At 42.9% G+C, this 22,300-nt stretch overlaps 1 protein-coding gene across 1 annotated transcript in view; it reads left to right on the forward strand.

Annotated features, from left to right (window-relative positions):
* The window catches only part of baiap3 (BAI1 associated protein 3), a 53,265-nt gene extending 43,394 nt beyond the window's left edge, over positions 1-9,871 (forward strand). Inside the window, exons 28-34 of the mRNA XM_026164500.2 lie at positions 2,249-2,357; positions 2,800-2,871; positions 3,896-3,979; positions 4,191-4,311; positions 4,384-4,507; positions 4,592-4,797; positions 5,054-9,871. Of these exons, the coding sequence (XP_026020285.2) occupies positions 2,249-2,357; positions 2,800-2,871; positions 3,896-3,979; positions 4,191-4,311; positions 4,384-4,507; positions 4,592-4,797; positions 5,054-5,157 (820 nt within the window). The 3' untranslated portion in view covers positions 5,158-9,871. The remainder of the gene's footprint in view (positions 1-2,248; positions 2,358-2,799; positions 2,872-3,895; positions 3,980-4,190; positions 4,312-4,383; positions 4,508-4,591; positions 4,798-5,053) is intronic.
* The last annotated feature ends 12,429 nt before the right edge of the window (positions 9,872-22,300 follow it).

The raw sequence follows: 22,300 nt of genomic DNA on the forward strand, positions 1-22,300 counted from the left end.
GTTGGTGTCTGATGTGAGCGACCATCTTTGAACAGAGTCGGTGGTTTACGACACCAACTGTCTGCCAATCCAGTTTTGAGATCCCTTCTCAGACGCCTTAACGCCCTCTCACATGGGTCACCTGACCTCAGGAATTCACAGGGTGGGGCTAGGTTTCACAATGAGTTCACCCGAAACCTTGGCTGATTGTGACCTACACCTATTTCCACACCTTGGCTCACGTGATTAGGTAGAGGATCATTAGGGGGTTCATTGTCCCTCTTGGTGGGTTACTCCCACAAAGCTTAAATCTGGGACTCTCCACCATTTGACCTTAGAACTGAAGAAGCTTCTCGGATGAGAGGTGAAATGTCTTCAAGCAACTTAAAGAAGTCCAGACGCTTTTCTTTCCAAGCTCCTTAGGCATACATGCAAAACTAATCACAACATTAATTTGAGTGATAGTCAAAATACTGTGAAAATAAGTTTGACTATAGCAGGAAAAGACTGTTCTGAGGCTTATTTCAAAGTATGGTATCTTTATACTAACTTAAGATGTGCATAACACTGATGCAAGCATCCAAGGATCTAGACTTTCTCGTAATGTTTCAAGGTGGTCTTGAGCAAAAGTTCTCCAGGCTTTCTGAAGCTTTGGATGATTTCTTTAACACTGACTGCTTTTTCACTAATTTTCCGTCCAGTGCTTGTATCTTTTCCAGGCTTTTTCAGAGGAATGTTTTTATTTGTTTTTTGGTTTATTTAAGCCACTTAACACAGATCTATGAATCATTCAAGCCTAAAAAGACATGTAACAGTGCATTTAGCAAATCACCACTTTCAAAAAAACAAAGGTCAAATTTAAAACTCTTACCCTTTTGTTTTTCAGTAGCCTGCAGAAAAAGCACATAATTGCCCCCATTTTTTAATCTACGGGAAATGATGACACAGATAAGTTTGACAGGCATAAAATAGCAAGATTTTATTTTTGCGCTTTAGGATTCACCTATTGCACTACAACAAGGTTATTCCCAAAGAGCTATTAGCCAAAAATTGACATCTTGACACAGGAAACTGGACTAGTGGAGGACAAAAAAAAGAAGTGGCAGGCCTGAAAAACTATCTACAGCAGATCAACAGTATCTCAAAGTCATGTCCTTAAGAAATAGCAAAAAAAGACCTGACGAAGGACCTGAGAGATGTATCTGCCCTCCAGTTGATCCAGCTACTGTTCACCAAAGCCTCAACAGAAATGGTGTCAGTGGAAGGGAATCAAGGAGGCTGAGGTGTGTGAAATTACACAAAACTGGACTAACCAATAAAATCTGGCAGAGGCTCTGTCATAAATTTCAGCCACATTTCAGTCAGTGTTGTTGTGAATCTTGTCAAAGTTGATGGGATTATGAACTCAGATCCATCATGCAATGCCCTCTGGAAAGCATCTGCCACGGCTTCATTTTTCATTATAACAACGATCCCAAACACACTGCAGTGAAAGATACCAGGATAGGGAAACCCACAATGGAACACTATTGGTTAAGAACTGGCATCCCCAAAGCCTGGACCTCAATATTATTAAAGGAGTTTGGGATCGTCTTGATAAAAACAAAAGAAAAGCCAGCCAGTTTCCAAAGAAGAACTTCTAATGTCCCTGAAGAAGCCTGGAGAACTGTTCCTTAGGACGACTTAGAGAAATTACAAGAAAGCTTGCCTAAAAGAGTTCAGGTCGTGTTTGAGAATAAAGGAGGCCATACAAAATATGAATTTTAGGCTTGTTAGAACTGTACAAACTGTATAAGGGTGGCTCAAGATTTTTGCACTGTACTATAAATATGATTTATATGAGTTCAGCCAGTATGCACCACACCAAATATCCCCTGGTTCCTTATGTTTCCCATGCACATGAAACACTGCATGATCAGCATATATTTGATTGTTAAAACCACAATGAATCCAAGCCAACCCAAAATAGATTTCTGGTTCACTCCAAACGCAGTTACACAACAAAATCCATTGTTTCCTTGTCTTAAAAAGAGATTTTCCCTATTCTGTTGCACTACATAAAATGTGTGACAGCTCAGCAAATAAGATGCTGCGCTTGTGTATGAATGTAAGCGTTGCAATAATAATAATAGCCTTTAGCACTTACACTACTTACAAGTATTCATTATCGGCCTATTATCTGTGAAAACATAGTGAGAGTACATGGGGTGTAATTGGAAGAGCTGGTAAACACACATGTGTGGGTGTCTCATTGTCTGCTTCCTGGTAGAGTTCTCCAGAGCATGTGGGAGCTCCTCCTGCGGATGATCCTGGACACGGTCACTGAAAACAGGGGTGTCCAGGTGGAGTTTTACAACCGCTTCCAGTACACAGTAGAGGTCAGTGATTACTGCATCGCACAATAATCCTTTTAGTCTGTGTGCCCACTGAAAAGAATGGTCTGTTTTAAAAGACGTGTCTAATATGTTAAGATTATCATTGCCACTTGCATTCTTTAATTATCTCGGTATGCCCTTTGGCGTGCAATCATTAGCATATATCAGATATTCATGAAGACACTAGGTAATAGTTCAGTGCCAAAGTGAGCTCCCTTATGAATGACAATGTGGGAACTGTTGTATATTCTAATTCCAATTTAACCAGCTGGAAGAGGACGTGACATATTTGCATGAAAAGTCATGGCATGAATTCGGAGGCTGGCAGACAGATGCAATGTTTGCCAGAGGTTTCATGCTGTTTGTGTGAACAACAAGTCTATCAAAAATAGAGGGATAAATGTTATGAGCTCCCGAGTTTAATGCTTTTGTTCAATCGCTTTAGACTCTGTTGCAGTTCTTTCATGCTAGGGGAGAGGGTCTATTCCTGGAAGACATGAAGAGCGGAGACTACAAGGTAGGAACTCGTCCAATCTGTCAACCAGGAGCCGGCTGTATAAATAATGTACATCTTTTCCCAAACGTATACTGATTTTTATAAACAAAAAAGTGCATGAAAAATGTTGTGCACACTGCACATGATATGAAAAAGTTGAGATTTTAAAAAGTGCAACAAAACAGACAATTTTCACAAAACTTGCGTTTAATATTACACTTATTTTGGCAGGTGGTCCTTCTGTTTTACTAATGGTTCATGTTTGTCTTCCAGTCCTAAATCTGCCGTGATCTTTTACCCTGAACTTACAGAGTTGATGGCTTCAGTTACTTTTACTTTTACATTTTTGGCATTTTTCTTCTGTTCATGATTCTATAAGGAAGGAAATTTTCTACAGTGCTTAACCAAATTATAAGACCAGCACCCAATGCCAGGTTTATTTATATATGCCACAGCTGCCCTTAATTGTCATTGTTGGTAATTGCCAAATAATAATAATAATATTTTTATGTTTCTGTTATGGTTAATTCACCAGTATGTGCAAGGTCTTTAATTAAAATAATATTTTTAATGCTAAAATGTTGCATAAAACTGCAGCCTTTCAGTTTTACATAAGGAAAAAACAGTAAAATACATTATTTATTTAAAAAAAAAATGTCATTAAAACACTTGATTAATTCCTAATTTTCCAGAGAAGTTTAGTTTGGGTATAAAAATCTAAATTCAGTTTGTTATTTGGCTAATAAGTGATATAGTTTTTAGTTTTAAAGTTTTCGAAAGATTTCTAAAATATTTTTGTTTTTATGACAGATGCTCTGCTAAATTGTTAAACTCTACAAGTTCCACTTTCTGTAAAGTCCAAAGATTTATAAAAGAAGCAAATTTCTGCACTTTTTCCATTACACACACTTTTAGTGGTGAACATCTACTAGTACATCTACTAGTCTGGCTCCTGGTATCTTGATAAATGGGTTTAAGGTCAGATTTATGTTGCGTTATCCATCATGCTATTGATCGCTTTGTGACAATCTCGATGCTGTTTTAGGTCTTGGATGAGGAGCTGAGGCTGAATAAATGTTCATCCTTTGAGCTGATTGAACAGTACTATCTGGAGAAGATTTCCCACCAGGTGCGTTTCAACCTACAAGACTGACAATCTCATTTTGTTCTCCTTTGAAGTGAAGAAGGAAGTATTGATTGGACAGCAGAGTGCTCTTTCTTCTGTTGTTATACCTCTGATTAAAAATCTGCCTTCTCGTCGGCCCTTTGAAGACACGACACAACCCGCGAAATGAGGATGGATGCATGCTTAATATTTCTGTCAATACTTAATGTTGCAGAAAACTCTCAAACATACACGTTACGGTCGGATCAGCGTGAAGTGCTACTATGATGCTCCAGAGCAGCGCCTGACAGTGGAGATCCTGCATGCTGCTGATATCATTGCACTGGATGCCAATGGTAAATATGTGAATTTATGAATTTAAATTTTTGTCTTAAATTAAATATTAAAGTTGAACACTACTTCCTCAGGTCTGAGTGATCCCTTCGTCATAGTGGAGTTATGTCCTCACCACCTGTTTCCTATGGCCAAGAGTCAACGCACGCAAGTGAAGCTTAAGACGCTGCACCCAGTGTTCGATGAGCTCTTTTACTTGTGAGTACTCTGCCCTTTTGTTAGGTCTCCCTGTTTATATGCACACACCCTGTGGCTGATTTGTTTGATTCCATTGTCTTCCAGCCACGTCAGTCCTGAACAGTACAGGCACAGGTTTGCCTGTTTGACCTTTACTGTGATGGACTACGATTGGCTGTCCACCAACGACTTCGCTGGAGAAGCCGTCGCTCCTCTCAGCGACTTCTGCTGGCCGGGGAGACCGAACGCCTCAGCGGCTGGCAAGAGTGTCCAGCCTGTCATTCTGCATCTGTCTCGCAGTAAACCCAGCGGTACATACGGCTCCGGGCTGTATCATTTATTTTGTTTTTTGTTTTTTTGGGGGGGGGGGTTTTTTGGGGGGGGGGGGGGGGGGGGGGGTTATGCCGTCGTTTTGTTTACTCAAACATAATGTTTGCTTCTTGAAGACCAGGGGGTGTAAGTCTGGGTTTCCAATTACTTCTTCAATGCAGCATGAAAAGCCATTCAATCAAGAGATATTTGTGTCAGGTGTAGAAACTGTGCTCATCTGTTTTCTCTCGCCTCCAGAGAAGCCAATCATGGGGATGCTGGAAGCTCGCGTCGGGGACCGGGAGGCTCAGGAGTTTGTCCGCAGGCTGAAAGAGATTGAGAAGTCAATGGAGGAAGAGTAAAGGGTGACAGCGCTGCCTGTGTTGGTGTTTTCTGACCACGTCTTGCGACATGTGCTTTTGTACTGGTACAATGTTTACACTATTGAAATTATTTTTTCCCCTCCCTGATGTATTGTTTGTTCAGTAATTATACCAAAATGAAAAGAAAAGGAAGACAGTGAAGCATATTTCTGTTTTCTTACTGAATGAACGTCCTGTCACTGTGCAACTCGATGCTGTCTCAGTTAAACTATATTTTAGAATTCAGTGGATAGCTGATCCTAAATGTTACTAGTCTATATTTTTTGTAATGAGGTAATCGTTATCTTTGTTGTATACTCTTTGATATGATAGATTTAACATTTTAGAACTATTTTGTGGAAGTAGCTTACACATCCAATAGTATTTAGTCAAAGTCTATACCTCAGATATGCTCATTAGTTGAAGGGAAGTTTGACATTCTTCATGACTTTGTGGAGATAAATTGTGGGAAGGACTATTAAGAAAGTAAAACCGTGAACCCGCATTTAGTTTCCATTTCATAAGTTGAATTTTAAATAGAAATTTGTAGTAGAACTCATGAAAACATAATGCACAGCTTTGGGAAACTGCACCAGTCGTTCACTCAGCAGCAGCAGGAGCAGCAGGAGGAGCAGCAGGAAGGCTTAACGTTCCCCTGAGGCACACGCCACAGCTCGGGTTCATTCAACTTTTCAGATTGTTCCTCACAAAGATTGTGATGGGTCAGTGAAGAGACCAAAGACAGTGCTACCTTAGTGCTGGAAAGCTCTATCATTTGAACTCCTTCCCGTATTTTGTGCGACACCACCTCCTCAACTGACAGATTAACTTTACAGACATAGCGCCAGAAACAAATGTATCCTCCGTGTGCAAAAGGTTGAAATGTTGCGTGTTTGTGCATTTCCTTAGTGGATGCTCATTAAAATATGGACAAACTTTCAGATAATGAGGGCATCATATGTGTAGCTAATCCCTAACACTCAATTTCAGACACTTTTTTCTGCTTTTCAATCTGACATGATGTCACTGAGAGGGATATCTATAATATGGTCATCTCAGCATAGAAGCTTTCCCCATCTGATGTACAAAGCTTTTGTTTCCAAGAGGCAGCCAATCAGTAGAAAGTTGGCAAAGTGAGAGGAGCTTAAAGAGCTTGTTCATCCAGAGATACTCTAGTAGAGTCCAAGAATAAAGATGCAGTTATGAAAGAGTATAAGAGGTTCCTGCTAAACAGACAGTTGGTTCATTTAGACAGCAGATATCCCAAGGAGGAAATAACTCCTAATAACATTTGTACTCCAGAAGTTCAGCGTTATTAAGAAGTCTGGTTTATGGTAGGGGGTGTTGTTACATTAATGCGTCACACACATGTCGACTTATTAGTCACTTATTATTACGATCTGATATCCAAGGCAGTGTGGTTGGGAGATGGAGAGTAGAGCTTATGAAAACAGCAGCACTGAACTCGCTGCACATTCAAAATTCTAATCTAGGAGCGAGCTATTGAAAAGCACAGTCAGGAGAGCAATGGTAAAAAGTGGTGTCCCTCTCTGTTACCTTAGTAATGCTTTTATCCACATCTTCTCAAGTGTGGAAAATCATGCAATCAAGCCCACTCACCACCAAAAGACTTTCACTGCATCTGCAAGGCCGCGGGGAATTGCAGAGTGGAATTGCAAAGAACAGTCGAAAGAGAGAGGCAGGACACCTTTTTAAAGTTTTCGTTATTAAACATGATAAATTAGTTGTTGTTTTTTTCAACTGAGTACATGTGAAATCCTTAATAACTATTACTCTTTGCTACATCAGATCTAGATCAATCTGATGGGTGGGGGAATATATCCCCTGACACTCTCAAAAAGTAATACACTTTGTGGCACAGTGTGTGGCCCTAAACCCCGATGAAAGAGGTTAAAAAATATTCATTAGGTGAAACAGTAGTGTTCAGAAAACCATCAAACATCAAAAGATCTCCATTGATCACATTTGAACTCATCGTAGTCCTTTTGCGAGGAAAAGAAATGAACATTATGTCGTGTTCTGAAGTTTAATCTCTTGAGGTCAAAAGGAAATAAGGTTAATGAACCTGCGCAGGGGCTTAATCATACTTAAGGGGTAAAGAAAGCTCTCCTTACCAGCAGCTGCTCTCATGTGGCTGACAGAAATAACACTAGCCAGTCTCTCAAAGCTGTGCCAGTAACTGAGAGGTTAGGATGTTAAGGTGAGGGTTAAACCACACCCAGAAATCCAGCCACTATTTATCTTGTTAACCACATGGGATTGTTGTTATATTTTTATGCAATTTAAAGATTAACAAACCATTTTATTTAAAAAAAATATATAATAATGGAGTATTCTCAATTTCACACTCATTTAATTCTAAAGGGCTCGTTTCCTAGGAAGGTTGAAATAAAAATTAGCCAATTATGCTTTTAAAAAGAGGCTTTTTAGTAAACCTCATATTTACTTTTAAAGGGGAGGTTGTGGATTAATGAGCTTAATTTCAGTCTTTAGTGTTAGAGGTCTGGTGACATTGAGAATAATATCAACAACTCAAGCCATCTTTCAGCAAACAAAATTTTAAAAAAGGAACAAAACATTGAAAACGAGCGGAGTACTTTGCAAAGAAATCAGCCGCCCCTCATTTATTTGACTTTTGCTAGGAAATTGAGAAATACATGCAGACATTTGTTGAAACATGTCTTATCACACCTGGAAATACAACATATTTTAGAAGTCAGTACTCGCTATGACCACCTTTATTCTTCGACACAAGCCAAATTCTCTTAAGCAGCTTTCTTGTTTTTTCTTTAAGTTGTCTGCTGGAATAGTTCTCCAGGTTTCTTGAAAATGTTAAGGTCTGACTCAACACTAATTCCACACCTTGAGATATGAACCTTTTTTTATGCTTGAATGAGTCAATTGATAGGTTCATAGGTCAGTGTTAAGTGGCTTAACAAACAAGCAGTCAATGTCAAAAGAAAAAATCAGAAAGAGCATCAGAAAGGCTGGAGAACTATTGCTCAAGACCACTTGAGTCTGCAAGGAAGGAAAATAAAAACAAATGAGGGGTGGCTCAAGAGTTCTGCCGAGTACTGTACCTTTAATTATTTTCATTGACAACCAGAACTTTTAAATTGGAGGTTTAATGCTATATTTTTCTAGGAAATTGCCCCTAATATCAAAAATGTAGCTCAAGTTTTACAGTTGTAATGCACTAGAAACTCTGAACAGTCATCTGCTGTTGTAACAAGCTACTTTCAGCTGCTCCCTTGGTACAAGGGGTCACCACAGCGGGTAGCTCTGCATGTTTGATCTGGCAGTGTTTCATGCCAGTTGCCCTTCCTGACGTGACCCCAAAGGGGATTTGAGACCTATGTTAAAAGCATTTAAAAAACAGGAATACATTCGGGTTATTGGAAAGTATTAAAATCGCAGTTCTAATTACGAATGGAACCTTTTTTAGACGAGACAGCGGGATCACAGAGTAGTAACAGAGGTGTAGTGAAGAAACACTGAAAAAACACTGTAGCAAGTACTTAGCACCAAAATCTTCACACCGACAGCATTTTGATAGTGATGTAACTTTACAGTAGCTGCTTGTGTAGTGCTTTGTCGTTAACCTGTGGAGTCGTGAGGATGAAGCACCCAAAAAACCATATCTATGCCTGGAGAGTGTGCTGCATTTACAGGCATTATTAAAGCGTTCGATAAGCCTGCCTTACAAACAGGAGCTGGGAATGCTTTCAGTCCATCTGAAGAGCACTTGGCTTTACATTTAGTTCTTAGGATATTTCAGGTAGAATAGTGTTGGCGTTGTTGCAGAAAAAAAAATCACCCAGCATCTCCACTGTTAAGTCTGCAGGTTTTCATAGGCGTGATAAAAGGATGTAACTGTGATATTTGAGTGAGTACCAGTGTTGCGATTATATTTTCTCCGTATTATTTTAAAACCAGTTCTTCTGGGCCAGATGTTTACAAAGAAAAATGCAACCTCACTTTGAGCGTAAGCAACTATTTTAAAGTCAAATAAATGTTATAAGATAAGTCTTATATTGTAGGATCAACATGCAGGAGTAAGTTGCATATTTATAGTCAAATTAAAACTAACACTGATGATTTTAAATTTTAGAAAAAGAAGCAAAAACCTTTTTTTCCAGAATGCAGTTGAAGAACGCAACTATATTTTCCAGTTATTAAAGATTTGTCTATACTCAGTCACAGTTTTGTAAATTTCCTAACGTTGCCCTTAGACAGGCAGATCCGGTCAGTATTATTATGGATTTGTTCTGCTGATTATTCAGAAGCAAATGAAACATTTTGGTCGTTAAATGTTCAGTTAAGTCAAAGTGTTAACATAGTGTTTGGTTCATTGAAAACGATGTAAAATGTTTAGTTCTGAATATACAGGAAGTGTGGCAAAGGAAATCAGACTGTGAATCAACACACCGTCATTATGACCTAGTGTCACGGCTTAACCAATAGTTTATTTAAACTATTATGTGATATGTTGCTGAGTTGAGCACTTTCTTTGGTCGTTTCGATTCAAAGGCACTGCTGGTGAAAAGTATCTGCAAGAGGCAAAACTCTTTCAATTTGTTATTGTGAAAGTGAATTATTTGTCCTTGAATTGTAAATGCCTGTGTTGCTGTTTATTGGATTATACCTTTGGGAAATGTCTACAAACCCAATAAAGATTGTATTTAACTTTAAACTCAGTGCCGTCACTTAGATAGCATTTTTTTATTTTTTATTTTTTTTAGATAGCATTTGCTGCATCTGTGTCAGTGTGGAGGCATGCTATAGGCTCACACCTATTTGTTCACTCCGTCATCCCGACCATCAGCCCTCCTACCCCACCCCCACCCCAAGTTTTGTGTCCCTGGTTTTCAGATGACCTTTAATGTTTTACATCCCCTTGGCAGCGGTTACATGAAGATCAAATGCACCTTGTAACGCAGCAGCAGCCCTTCAGAAAAATCGCATACGACCACAAAAATCATATTCCACAGCCAGTGAAACATACCTCGACACAATCGCCTTGCTGTTCGCATTTCTCAAGGAGCTGCTGTGATAGTAGATTAGACAAGAATTTCTCACAGCTGGAGGACATGAATGTCTGCGAGTGCTTGTGCTCTACTGAACACTAGTCGATACGTTCTAAATTAGAAGCCTGGTGATGACTGAAGGGTATTGAATTGCATGCTGGCTCAGGTGTGGAGAGGAACTTGTCATCTAATGCAGACATTATGCCCTCTAGTCAGTGCCAGCGCTCACTACATCTGTCGGTGCATATGACAGCTCTCTGGTCTTTGTCTCCGTGCACCTGTGTGCCGACGTACAGATTATTAATGCTCTCGCTGGTTGACTGTCATCTATTCTGGATTCTAAAATACAAGCTATATTCAGTGTTTGCGCGATAACATGTATTTGTGTTAGAGAGGTGCTCAGTAGACAGAAATGGTCCCAAGGATTTCCAGTTCTAACCACTAGATGTAGTCGTAACTTTACAAATCCTCACTCAGCCTTATAGGGGTCGCCCTAGGCCTGATGTCACTTGATTGTTTACATTATTTTGTGATAGGAGCACAGAATAAGAAGTGACTACTTTATCCTTTTAAGGTTCTTCCTCTATCGAAAGGACTAGACAGCCTTCAGCTGGTGACGCTGGGTGTTGGGGCATGCATGCATGTTTTCAGACATACAGACATAAGCGCCTGCTGCTGTGACTAGTGATTTGATTCAGTCAAAACATAAAAAGCAAGTGTAATAATTGTGGGAAAATGCATGTTATTATTTCTTATCGTCATGTTTGTGTGGCAAATCTTAAATAAATCTTAATGGACCAAACAGAGAGACAGAAATGAGAGAAATAATGTTGCTCTTTGAGCTTTAGTGGTGTAGAAGTACATGAAGTACTAACAATGTAACAAATTGCTACAAAAAACCCAGGACGTTTTCTAAAATAATCTGCTATACTGCAAGATTGGTGGCCTTTATGGTAAAAGAAAATAAGAGCAAACTACTGTACTTTTTTAAAATACAATATATGTAGACTTTGTTGTGGAAGTGTGATGCAGTTTGCACTGTTTGTGTGACCAAGAGCAGTGTTAAAGTATAGCTGCCAATGTGAATGACATTTGCAATGAATACATTCAGACTTCTGTCCCCTTGCAATGCAAGTAATGGGCAACAGTTGCTGAGTACAGGGGGAGGGTGTGCAATTATATTTTACAGTAATAAACTTTGTGGAGATTACATCAATACACTTAATACCAACCAAACAGACAGCATCATAAAGTATAGTCCATATTCATTCATAGAATAGGCCTATAATACCATTTTTGTGATGTGTTTTCCTGCCAGTATTGTTCTTTATCAGGGGCATTTTTTACAGTGTAAGTATTTTCCATCAACAGAGTTTAGTTTTTTATTTTTGGACAGTAACCTGATTTAAAACAAAGCAATAGAGACATAAGAAGACAGTTTAGTGTGCTGGAAGCTCCAGTGAGCTCCATCTATCAGGTTTTCTTTAACTTCTGGCTGTGGAGGAGAGAGGTGGGAGCATTTAGCTCGTGTTGATCCCCAGGAATGTTGGCAGAGTCACTGCATTGCTGTAGCTCCTCTGCTGGCTCTGGCAGATACATTTAACAGCGCACTGATCCCACAATCTCTTATCTTCCCTCAAACAACCCTCCAACTCCACACAGTAATGTTACGCTGCAGAGGCCGTCTCCTCCCACTGCAGCAGGTCAGCCTGGATCCCCCACACAGACACTTTTGTTTTGTTTGTCTGAGATGTAAAATTTCACACCTGCAGATTTCCAGACATGGCACTGTATGGCTTTCTTAGACTGATATCACAGGTTTAGTTTTGTAGCTTGATACATGTGCTGAAGGAGGAGAGGGAGGTTATTAATTCAGCTTAACCAATCTGTCATGTATATCAGCATGCACTCGCTTGCTTGAGTTACTTAAAAAAATCTTTAAAAACTTCCACTTCAAACAATGAAAATAATTCACATCTGAATCGCTTCCAGAGAAAGATCCACCTTTGAGGCTTCACGGAAAATGTGAATATATATAGACACAGCACACTGGCAGGACCTCAGAAGCTTTCCTCAGAATAAAGGAAGGCTCCTCGCAGGCTGAGGACAAAAACACCTGTTGACTGCAGGTGCATCCTTTGGTGTGGCGTCAGCATTATTAGAGAGGAGAGTCTGTCTGGACTCTCCTCTCCGGCAAATATGATGTGGGAAGAAGCCAACACAGCAAGTCCTTTGTGGTTTCAGGGGCCTGTGATGGAGTGAGTAGAGATAATATTGGACAGCTTGCCTATGAGGAATGCAAATAGGACAGTGTTTGGGCCAAAGCCAGTGAGCTTTTTAATGAGACCCATCGCAGAATCATCTTCACACAAAGTTGTATCGACTGATCTCTATAGAGTGAGAAGGCGAGTCTATTCCTGGTCCATCAATATAGACACATGGGTTTTGACATAGACATTACCTTTAACCCAATGTTCAAGCAATAAGTGCTTGAGGTCTCTCTGAAGTCTACAGTCCCACCAACACTTTTTAAAAGAATTACTGTGGAACTGTATATAGTATTATACTGCTAGCAGGTAGGGCTGTGCGATATGACCAAAATCTCATATCCCGATATAAAACATCTATCGTCCGATAATGATATAAATCACAAAAATTTAACATTTTCTGTAAATTCTGTGAATTCTCGGGTAGCCGAAGTGTTTCCAGTGTGCACCTGGAGTCGAGTGTTTTATTGATGCACGAAACTACACATTTTTAGACATAGGTTGTAACGGCCGCCGTTTTCTTTGTGAGTATTTATTACGCGTGCTGCGGGGAAAAACCTGTTCTAACGTTTGAGTCTAAGGTTTATTTTTTAGCACCTGGCGGCTCTTTTTTGCTTCTCATGCATAAACTCTTTGCATACTATTTCACGCGATTCAGTTTATTTTGAAAAGTCTCAACAGGATCTTGAGCTTTATTGTGAAAGGCTTATGTGGAAAATAAACACGCAGGCACATGATGGTTTTACTTTTACCATCGTTGTTGCTAACGACAACACATAAAAACAGGCGCTTGTCTGTTGGTAGTGTGGTTATATTAAATATAAGAGAAAGAGAGAACTTTAAGAAATTAATAGAGCCACTACAGTGACCATCAAAACGATGAAAAAATATTGCCGTAAACAGTTTCTTTTGCAACACCACAAAACAAACGATAGCGTGAAATGAAACGATAGACGTTTTTATATCATCATACATCATACATTATATTGTGGAGGTATGTAACAACGACAGGAGAGGTCTCAGTGTCTCACTCCAACAACTTTATTAACTGACAGAACTTCACATATAGTCAGCGCCAAAATCTCCACCCCCACACTTCCTTTCAACTTGTGTGTGAGTGGAGCCACCTGGTGGTCCGCCACACATACCCCCCCTTGAACACACAGTCAGGTCTCCATTCAGTCCAGGACCCTGGGTCTAAGCAAACGACCCGCACGACTGAACCTGGGAGGGAGAGAACAGGCAGAGGAAGGTCCATCCTGTGAACGAGGCTGGTGAAGGCGAGCAGGAAAGGCAGGAGGAGGCTCAAACGTTGGTGGTCCGGGGGTAGTCCTGGGGGGAAAACCAGAGACTGTCAACCCCAGCGCAGGAGGTCGGCCACGGCGAGGGGCCTGGGCCGGCACTACATCACTGTCCGGAAGAACATGTGCTGGTTTAAGTCTGTCAACACACACAGTCTCCCTTCGACCCCCAAAATCCAAAACAAAATGTTTCTGGCCCGGTTCAATAACCCTGAACGGGCCGTCATACAGCGGCCGCAGCGGTGTCCTGTGGGCATCGTGCCTGACAAAAACAAACTTAGCAGTCTCTAAAGTCTTTGGAACAAAGGTGTCAGGCACGCAATGGTGCACCGGACCAGGAACCCGAAGCGAGTGCAAAAGCGGGGTGAGAGAGAGCACCGATGGATCGAAGCAGGGAGGAGGATTTTCAGGCAAGAATTCTCCAGGCACGCGGAGGGGCTGACCAAACACTAGCTCAGCTGGGGAAGCGCCGAGATCCTCCTTAACCGCAGAGCGCAGCCCAAGCAAAACCCACGGGAGGCGGTCAACCCAATTGCCATCTTTTAAGGAGGCGCGAAAGGCAGCCTTCAGCGACCGGTGGAACCGTTCACACATCCCATTAGCCTGCGGGTTGTATGCGGTTGTGCGGTGGACTTTAGCCCCCAGTCCATCAGCCATGGCCGACCAAAGCTCGGAAATGAACTGGGGGCCTCTGTCTGACGTAATGTCCGCGGGTGGGCCGAAACGCGAGACCCAGGTCGACAAAAACGCCTTGGCCACCACTGCTGCAGTAGTGGACGCCAGGGGGACCGCCTCCGGCCACCTGGTGGTCCGGTCAACAACAGTCAAAAGGTGCGTAAAACCTTGTGACTGCGGCAAGGGACCCACCAGATCGACATGCACATGATCGAAACGTTTGCCGGGTATGAAGAACGGCTCCAGGGGCGCCTTGGTGTGTTTATGAACCTTCGCGCGCTGGCAGGGAATGCACGCCGACGCCCATTCCTTAACAGATTTGCGAAGGCCTGGCCAAACAAATTTAGAGCTGACCAGTTTAACAGAGGCCCGGACCCCTGGATGAGAGAGAGCATGTACCGAGTCAAAAACTTGACGACGCCAGGAAGCGGGAACCACAGGGCGAGGGCGGCCGGTGGAAACGTCACAGACGAGGAGGGGACCACCGTCCTGCACGGGTCTGTCCTCCAGTATGAGGCCCGTCTGGGTGGATTTAAGCGCGAGGATGTCAGGGTCACCGCTCTGATCGGCAGCCATGGCGGAGTAGTCTATGCCGAGAAAGACGGGAGAAACCAGCGCACGGGACAAACAGTCAGCCACATGATTGGATTTACCAGCCACGTGCCGAATGTCCGTGGTAAACTCAGAAATGGCTGCCAACTGGCGCTGCTGGCGTGCACTCCATGGATCGGAAACCTTGGACATGGCAAACGTCAAGGGTTTGTGGTCCACGTATGCGGTAAAGTGACGACCCTCGAGAAAAAACCGGAAATGACGAGACGCCAGGTGGAGCGCCAGTAGCTCCCTGTCAAAAACGCTGTAATTGCGTTCGCTGTCACGTAGCGTACGGCTGAAAAAGGCGAGCGGTCGCCAGACACCCGAGATTCGCTGTTCCAGCACCGCACCCACCGCTATGTCCGACGCATCAGTGGTCAACGCAATCGGCGCTGAGGGGGATGGGTGGGCCAGAAGGGCAGCATTAGCTAACGCTGACTTAGCATCAGAAAACGCTTGGATGCTGTCCGGAAACCAGTCAACGGGGTCATTAGCTTTTTTACCCTTTAACGCCCCATAAAGGGGCTTCAGCAGATGTGCCGCTCTGGGGAGAAAACGGTTGTAAAAATTCACCATCCCCAAAAATTCCTGCAGTGCCTTAACAGTCGTGGGACGCGGAAATTCCGAAACAGCTCGGACTTTGTCAGGCAACGGAACCGCGCCCTCGGCGGAAACACGGTGCCCAAGGAAATCGAGAACGGGCAACCCAAACTGGCATTTAGACGGATTAATAATCAGTCCATGCTCCGCCAAACGCTGAAAAACCTGACGCAGATGGAACATGTGCTGCTCCTTCGAGCTGCTGGCCACCAGTATATCATCAAGATATACAAAAACAAAGGGCAGCCCGCGCAAGACCGAGTCCATCAACCGCTGGAAGGTTTGGGCGGCACCTTTCAGGCCAAACGGCATGCGCAGAAACTCGAAAAGGCCGAAAGGTGTAATTACGGCGGTTTTGGGGACATCCTCCGCGCGCACGGGAACCTGGTGATATCCCCGTACCAAATCGATCTTAGAAAAAACCGAGGTCCCCGCAAGATGGGCGGAAAAATCTTGGATGTGGGGAATGGGATAACGATCGTTCTCCGTGACATTATTAAGACGGCGGAAATCCCCACAAGGTCGCCACCGACCATCAGATTTAGGCACCATGTGTAACGGAGAAGCCCAGGCACTGTTCGAACGCTGCACGATGCCCAGACGCTCCATGGTGGCAAATTCTTCCCTAGCGACAGCCAGTTTGGCGGGGTCGAGGCGGCGCGCGAACACCGGGGGCCCTACTGTAGTTATGTAATGCTCTACCCCATGCTTCGTCACCGTGCTCGAGAAAGTGGGGACAGTGAGTGAGGGAAACTCAGAAAGCAAACACTGAAAAACGTCACCCGAATCTACTGAGTTAGCATGCACCACGGGCTGAGCACCCCGAGTCAAACAGGGTAATGAGGAAAAGGACACAGCATCAATTAAACGTCTGTTAGCCACATCAACCAGTAGTCCGTGAGCACAAAGAAAATCAGCGCCTATTATAGGCACAGAGCTAGCAGCAACAACAAAGTTCCACTGAAAGTCACGGTCGTGAAAGCAAACAGTCACCAACCTTTCACCGAAGGTTTTGATGGGAGAGCCATTAGCCGCTGTTAGCAATGGCCCGCAACCCTCAGCTAGCCTGTCCGAGCCAGCCGGGGGAAGAAGGCTCTTCTGTGAGCCGGAGTCCACCAGGAAACGCCTCCCCGAGCGTGAGTCCTCTAAGAAAAGCAGCCTTTCCTTGTTGCCAGCGGTCGCGGCTGCTACAGAGCGCTGACATGCCCGTTTCCCTGGGTCTGGAAACTGCAAGGCGGGAGGCAGCGCTGTGCCTTCGCTCCAAAACGCTGGTGATAAAAACAAAGCCCCTTTCCGCGGTGCCGCCGTGCAGCGATTCCGGCCACAGTGGACGAGTCGGAGGGCCCGTGGAGCATCGGTGAGGGGGAGGGGGAAAACGCTGGTGGGTCCTGAATAACCGTCTGGACGCCGAAAGTCCTGGTAGCCAGGAGGATGCGATCCGCCTCTTCCGCTAGGGAGCGGTAATCCTTCGTGGCCAATAGCGGGGAGTTGGCAAGGCCAGCGCGCACTGGAGCCGGCAGCTGTCGAAGAAAGAGGTGGGTGAAGAGAAATCCTCCGTCCTCCGCGCCCAGCAAGGACAGCATGCTCTCCATGAGCTCGAGGGCGGTGCCGTCGCCCAGGCCCGCGATGGAAAGGAGTTTCTCGGCCCGCTCAGCATCAGAGAGGGAGTAACGCCGCAGCAGCAGCCCCTTGAGGGCGGCGTACTTGCCCTGGGCTGGGGGATCCCGGAGGAGAGTCATCACACGGCGGGTTGACAGCGGGTCAAGTGAGGCCACCACATGGTGGTATTTAGTGTCGTCGGCTGAAACTCCACGAAGAGCAAACTGAGCTTCTACGTGCATGAACCATGAAGGAGGATCGTGAAGCCAAAAATCCGGCAATTTAAGCGCCACAGCAAACGCAGCCATCGGCGGAGGTGAAGGTCCGGCGGCCGCCGATGCTTCCAGGCCAGAGCTGGCTTCGTCGTCGAGCCTTAGCATGTTCACTACAGGGGTCACCAATGTGGAGGTATGTAACAACGACAGGAGAGGTCTCAGTGTCTCACTCCAACAACTTTATTAACTGACAGAACTTCACATATAGTCAGCGCCAAAATCTCCACCCCCACACTTCCTTTCAACTTGTGTGTGAGTGGAGCCACCTGGTGGTCCGCCACAATATCATCATACATATCGTTATATCGAACAGCCCTACTAGCAGGCCCCTTTGTAACTGCAGGAGCAAGTAGTTACAACATAAAACAGCATTATAGGAAAGAGTTCAGAAGCAGCATTACAGGAGTGGGTGAAAAGGGCAGCACTAACTGCCGTCTAACACATCTTGATAAGTATAGATCAAAAAAGTAGAACTAGGTAGAAAGCTTAGCTTATTTAGAGACCCTACATGCAGCACCCACGTGCATAGAAAATGAGGGCGTGCAGAGAAGGAGAGATGAATTCATGTAAGACTGTAAAAGGAAAAGATAAGAATGTTAAAGGAAGGAGGAGATGTTTTGATCAAAACTGTGTATGAAGGGTACAGGAACACAGAGTACTAAATAACAGGAAAAGTAGGCACTGAATGAGGAACTTTGAAAAAGTATAAATGTAACAGATCGAGGGACTTCGCGCTGTGCACATCTCCCCTTCATGGGTGAATAAAGAAGTTCTTGAACTGAGAAGTCCGCCTCGAGTCGTGTGTTTCCACCAGGTCAGAATCCAAGAATCGGGAGCGACAGCTGGTCGGGACATTACCCATGATTCATAGCGTTATTAAATTATTAAAATGAACAACAAGGGAAACCCAAAGCCTGGATTTGACCCCAGATTTGGAAAGAACAAGTTTAGGCCTACAAGAATATAGCCAGGCACCATTGCAGTGAGTTCATCCAATAATAGCAAATTTCTAATGTTTATAGATGATCTCAGCCAATAACAATATGGCTTTATTATTATCCCCCCTTTTAGTAACACTCATTTAATGAGATACAAAACATGAGCCTCACTTCCCTGACCACAGAAATGCCTGTGCTCCGGTCACTATGAAGAGCAATATGCTATTTTGAGCTATTATCCTCATGCATTCATGTTATCCTGTCCGTGACGTTAGTGCAAGCATGTAGGTCACCACTCGTGGCAAAGGGTGACAAGTGCCAACCACCGTGGCTGACCAGCAAAACCAGCAAAGTTCATATACATTCCATTAAATACAGATTTTCTAAACTATTAAAGCTGTGCTATATTGTTTGATTACCAGTTTCTTGTGGCCTCACCTCAAACAAGTGAACTACCTTGAAACAACTACCAAGATACATCACTGTTCATTTCATTTCCCAAGAAACAGTGTTTTTAGAAAGTGAAAGAGATCCACACACATTTATTAATTCAGGTTTATTTTGCACAGGCTAAATACCCTCATTTCCTGAGAGGTTGCCACAATGGATGGATTTGCATGTTTGATTTGGCACAGACTTTTGCTCTGGATGCCCTTCTTGACGCAACCCCCAGGCTACATAATAAAACAGAAATATTTCAAAAGCTAGCGCGCATGTATTTACATAAATATAAATTACTACCGGTAGTGTTGCCACATCAGCCTCAGAGTACTGAGGTGATGACATATTTCCTTGATGTGTACTTGTCAGGGATGCATCCGGACCTATTCAAATTTAGACTGCAAATAATTAAGTAATCAAATGTGACCCAGATCGCTTCACAAGGGGTAAGTAAACTGTGTGGAGCTCGGCCCCCTGATGGGTCGCGAAGGTACTGCTGACATCATTTGAAATAAATAAATATAATAAAACTTGTTTGCTCAACAGTGATAAAAAATTTATTTTAAAAGAATGAAAACTATTGAAAGTTGTTTTTTTTAAATTACATTAAATTTTGTGCTTTTAAAAAAAGATATGTTTAATTGTCATAGAACTAAATCGATGGTGCTCGAAGAACAGTCATTAAAGTAGAATAGACTTTAAGAGGTAAATTATTTTTAGAATAAAATGACTTTTAAAAAAACCCCAAAGACTTTATTTTGGGTTTGCTTGATGATCAGAGGTGTTATCAAAGGTTTGGGTGGCCTGCAGAAGGTTTTTCAGATTAAAAGGAGCGTTGGGGCCTTAAAATTGTGAATGGCTGGTTGTCAATTTTCATCTAGCATTCAAAGTTTAAACCAGGTAACTGTTTTGTTTTTTTTTGTCCTGCTAAATTTCTCAGCCCTAGCAATGCAGAGCATTTAGATATTTATTCCTCTGAGACATTTGTGAGAGAGCAGGAAGGAATTTGCAATAAGTTACCTATGAATTTGAAAGATATTAAAATGCCAGTGGTTTGTTAAAGTTGCTCCCAAGTGGCCAGAAAATTCTTCAGTTCAGTTACAAAAAGAAGTCAGAATATCAGTAACCTACACAACACTATTTGACACTTCAATACATTTGTGTTTAACCCTGTGTCTACACAATGCACTCGCACGCCACTGAACTCCCTTCTTCTCTCTGTGTTGTGCATTATGTTGTTGTTTTCTTTGTCCACAATTGCTCCACATGACATGACTCCCGGGTTGCAATAATAATTAACTTTTCCTCATTCTTCACTTGAAGGAGTGACAGTTGGAAGTAGTTTAAAGAACAAACTAATCAAGGAGACACCCCGCTGTCTCGCTCCTCCCCTGCTGGTGCCCTTGCAGAGTCTGCCTCAAAGCCTTCACTCCATCTTTCTGTTCATGCTCTTGTTCAAATGTCTCCATTGTGTTCACACAGTAATTGTGCTGTAAGCTTTGAAGAGCTGTAAATAATTAGTTATGACAGCTAAACAATAGATCGTATACACAAAAAATGTGCAGTGCCTCAGCACACATTCAGCATTCTGGCCTTTTTTGACTTATGATATCTGTAAAAGGTTATCAGAGGATTTTTTTCTAGTCAAACTCCAGGAATTACTAGACAGCTTGCATGTGAATGACTCCTTTGCTGGTAGACCATGGACTGAGGAGGTCAGCTGCACAAACCCAGAACCTAAAAAGCAGAGACAGGAGCTCACAGTTGAGGCAGGCCAGCTCTGCGCTTTGATGTCGGTGAAGGATGTTCATTTTGGGACTTAAATAAAAACAGAACGGTTTTCTTTCTTCTTTCTGTGAAGAAGTCATTATTGTGGCAGGGCATGTCCACATGAATCCTCTGTTTATCCACTCAGTGCGGGGAGCACACTAACCGCAGTTCACTCAGTTGGTCTCAAACACGCACATCTATCCCCAGCTATTTCTGCAACATTATAAAAGACTTATACTTCCACAGCAGTATGTACTTACACAAAGCTCCCAAACAAATCACAACGCTGGAAGAAAAACATGTTGGCACAGTAATTATATGACTGAAAGTGAGCATTAAACATTGTTATCTCCCCCTGGTATTCTCCTTTGTCTACAGTATGGGCATTCATGCTTGATTTTCTCTTGGCAGTGCGTCTTAATGGAGAGACTAACTGTTCCTAACTTTGCTTGTAGTCTTAAAATAAGCCCGTAGTTTAACAGGAGGCCAACATAATTTGCTGCTTGGCAGGACTTTACATGCAAGGCTGGCCTCAAGCTGCTGATTTCTTCGAGTCTTCAAGTCTTCATCAGTAAGATGCCGCTAAAATTTAACGTTCATCAGCGAACATATGGTTCAGAGCAGATGTAAAATGGTAAATGACGGAAAGTTTGAGATTAAAAACCTGAGCTAGACGCTAGACTGTGCACAACTCGCTAGAAAAACACATACCATAAATGGTCATTTCAGTTGAATGTGTGTGATTTTAATTTTGGATGTAAATGCAGGTTGTATTTAAGGTTTTGAATACATGAGAAAACATATCTCACCACAAGGATGTTTTTATTTTCTTAGTTTCATTTACAATCAGGGGGACTTGTTTATAGAGATGGACCGATCCGATATTACGTATCGGTATCGGTCCGATACTGACCTAAATTACTGGATCGGATATCGGAGAAAAATAAAAAATGTAATCCGATCCATTAAATATCACGAAAGCACCTCACAAAACTTGCAACACGCCGTAACTCACCTCAGAACGTTAGCACGTCGGAGCAGTATGCATCACGTGATAGAGCGGCTGTGGCATGCGGGACCTGTCGGTGGTCTGGATAGCATTTGGAGCTTCGCTAGCAACCTGGCATTTCATCTCTGACAAAGTTACCCCGAGAGAAGTAAAGCAAGTGTGTAAGTCCATCTCTGAATGTTTGTAAAGCATTCCTGCGTTAAGCTTAACGAGCGACTGCCTCTCGCTCTCCGGCTGCTGCTTCAATCATGAAACTGCTTAATGATCAGCTGATTGGCTTTTCTGTCGCAAGTCCGTGTCTCTTGTTTGTTTTTGGCCCACTTTGCACCAGAAAGAGGAAACCAGCGGCTGAACAACAGCAGCACGTTTAAGCTTGATCAGCTATTGTTAGAATGTATTTAATATTACTTTCTACTCCAGGATCTTTTTCTACATAGCTGACGCTGGTAACTGTGCAGGGGCGGATCTAGCAAAGTTTAGCCAGGGGGGCCGATAGGGCATTAACAGGGAAAAGGGGGCACAAAGACATAATTTTCTTTCTTATTCTCATTTAAAATGTTGAGCTTTTAATTATTTAATATTTATCTGAATCTTACACCCAAAGTTTTAATCTGATGTAAAATGTA

Source organism: Astatotilapia calliptera, chromosome 4, assembly GCF_964374335.1.
Source record: "Astatotilapia calliptera chromosome 4, fAstCal68.1, whole genome shotgun sequence".
Lineage (NCBI taxonomy): Eukaryota > Metazoa > Chordata > Actinopteri > Cichliformes > Cichlidae > Astatotilapia > Astatotilapia calliptera.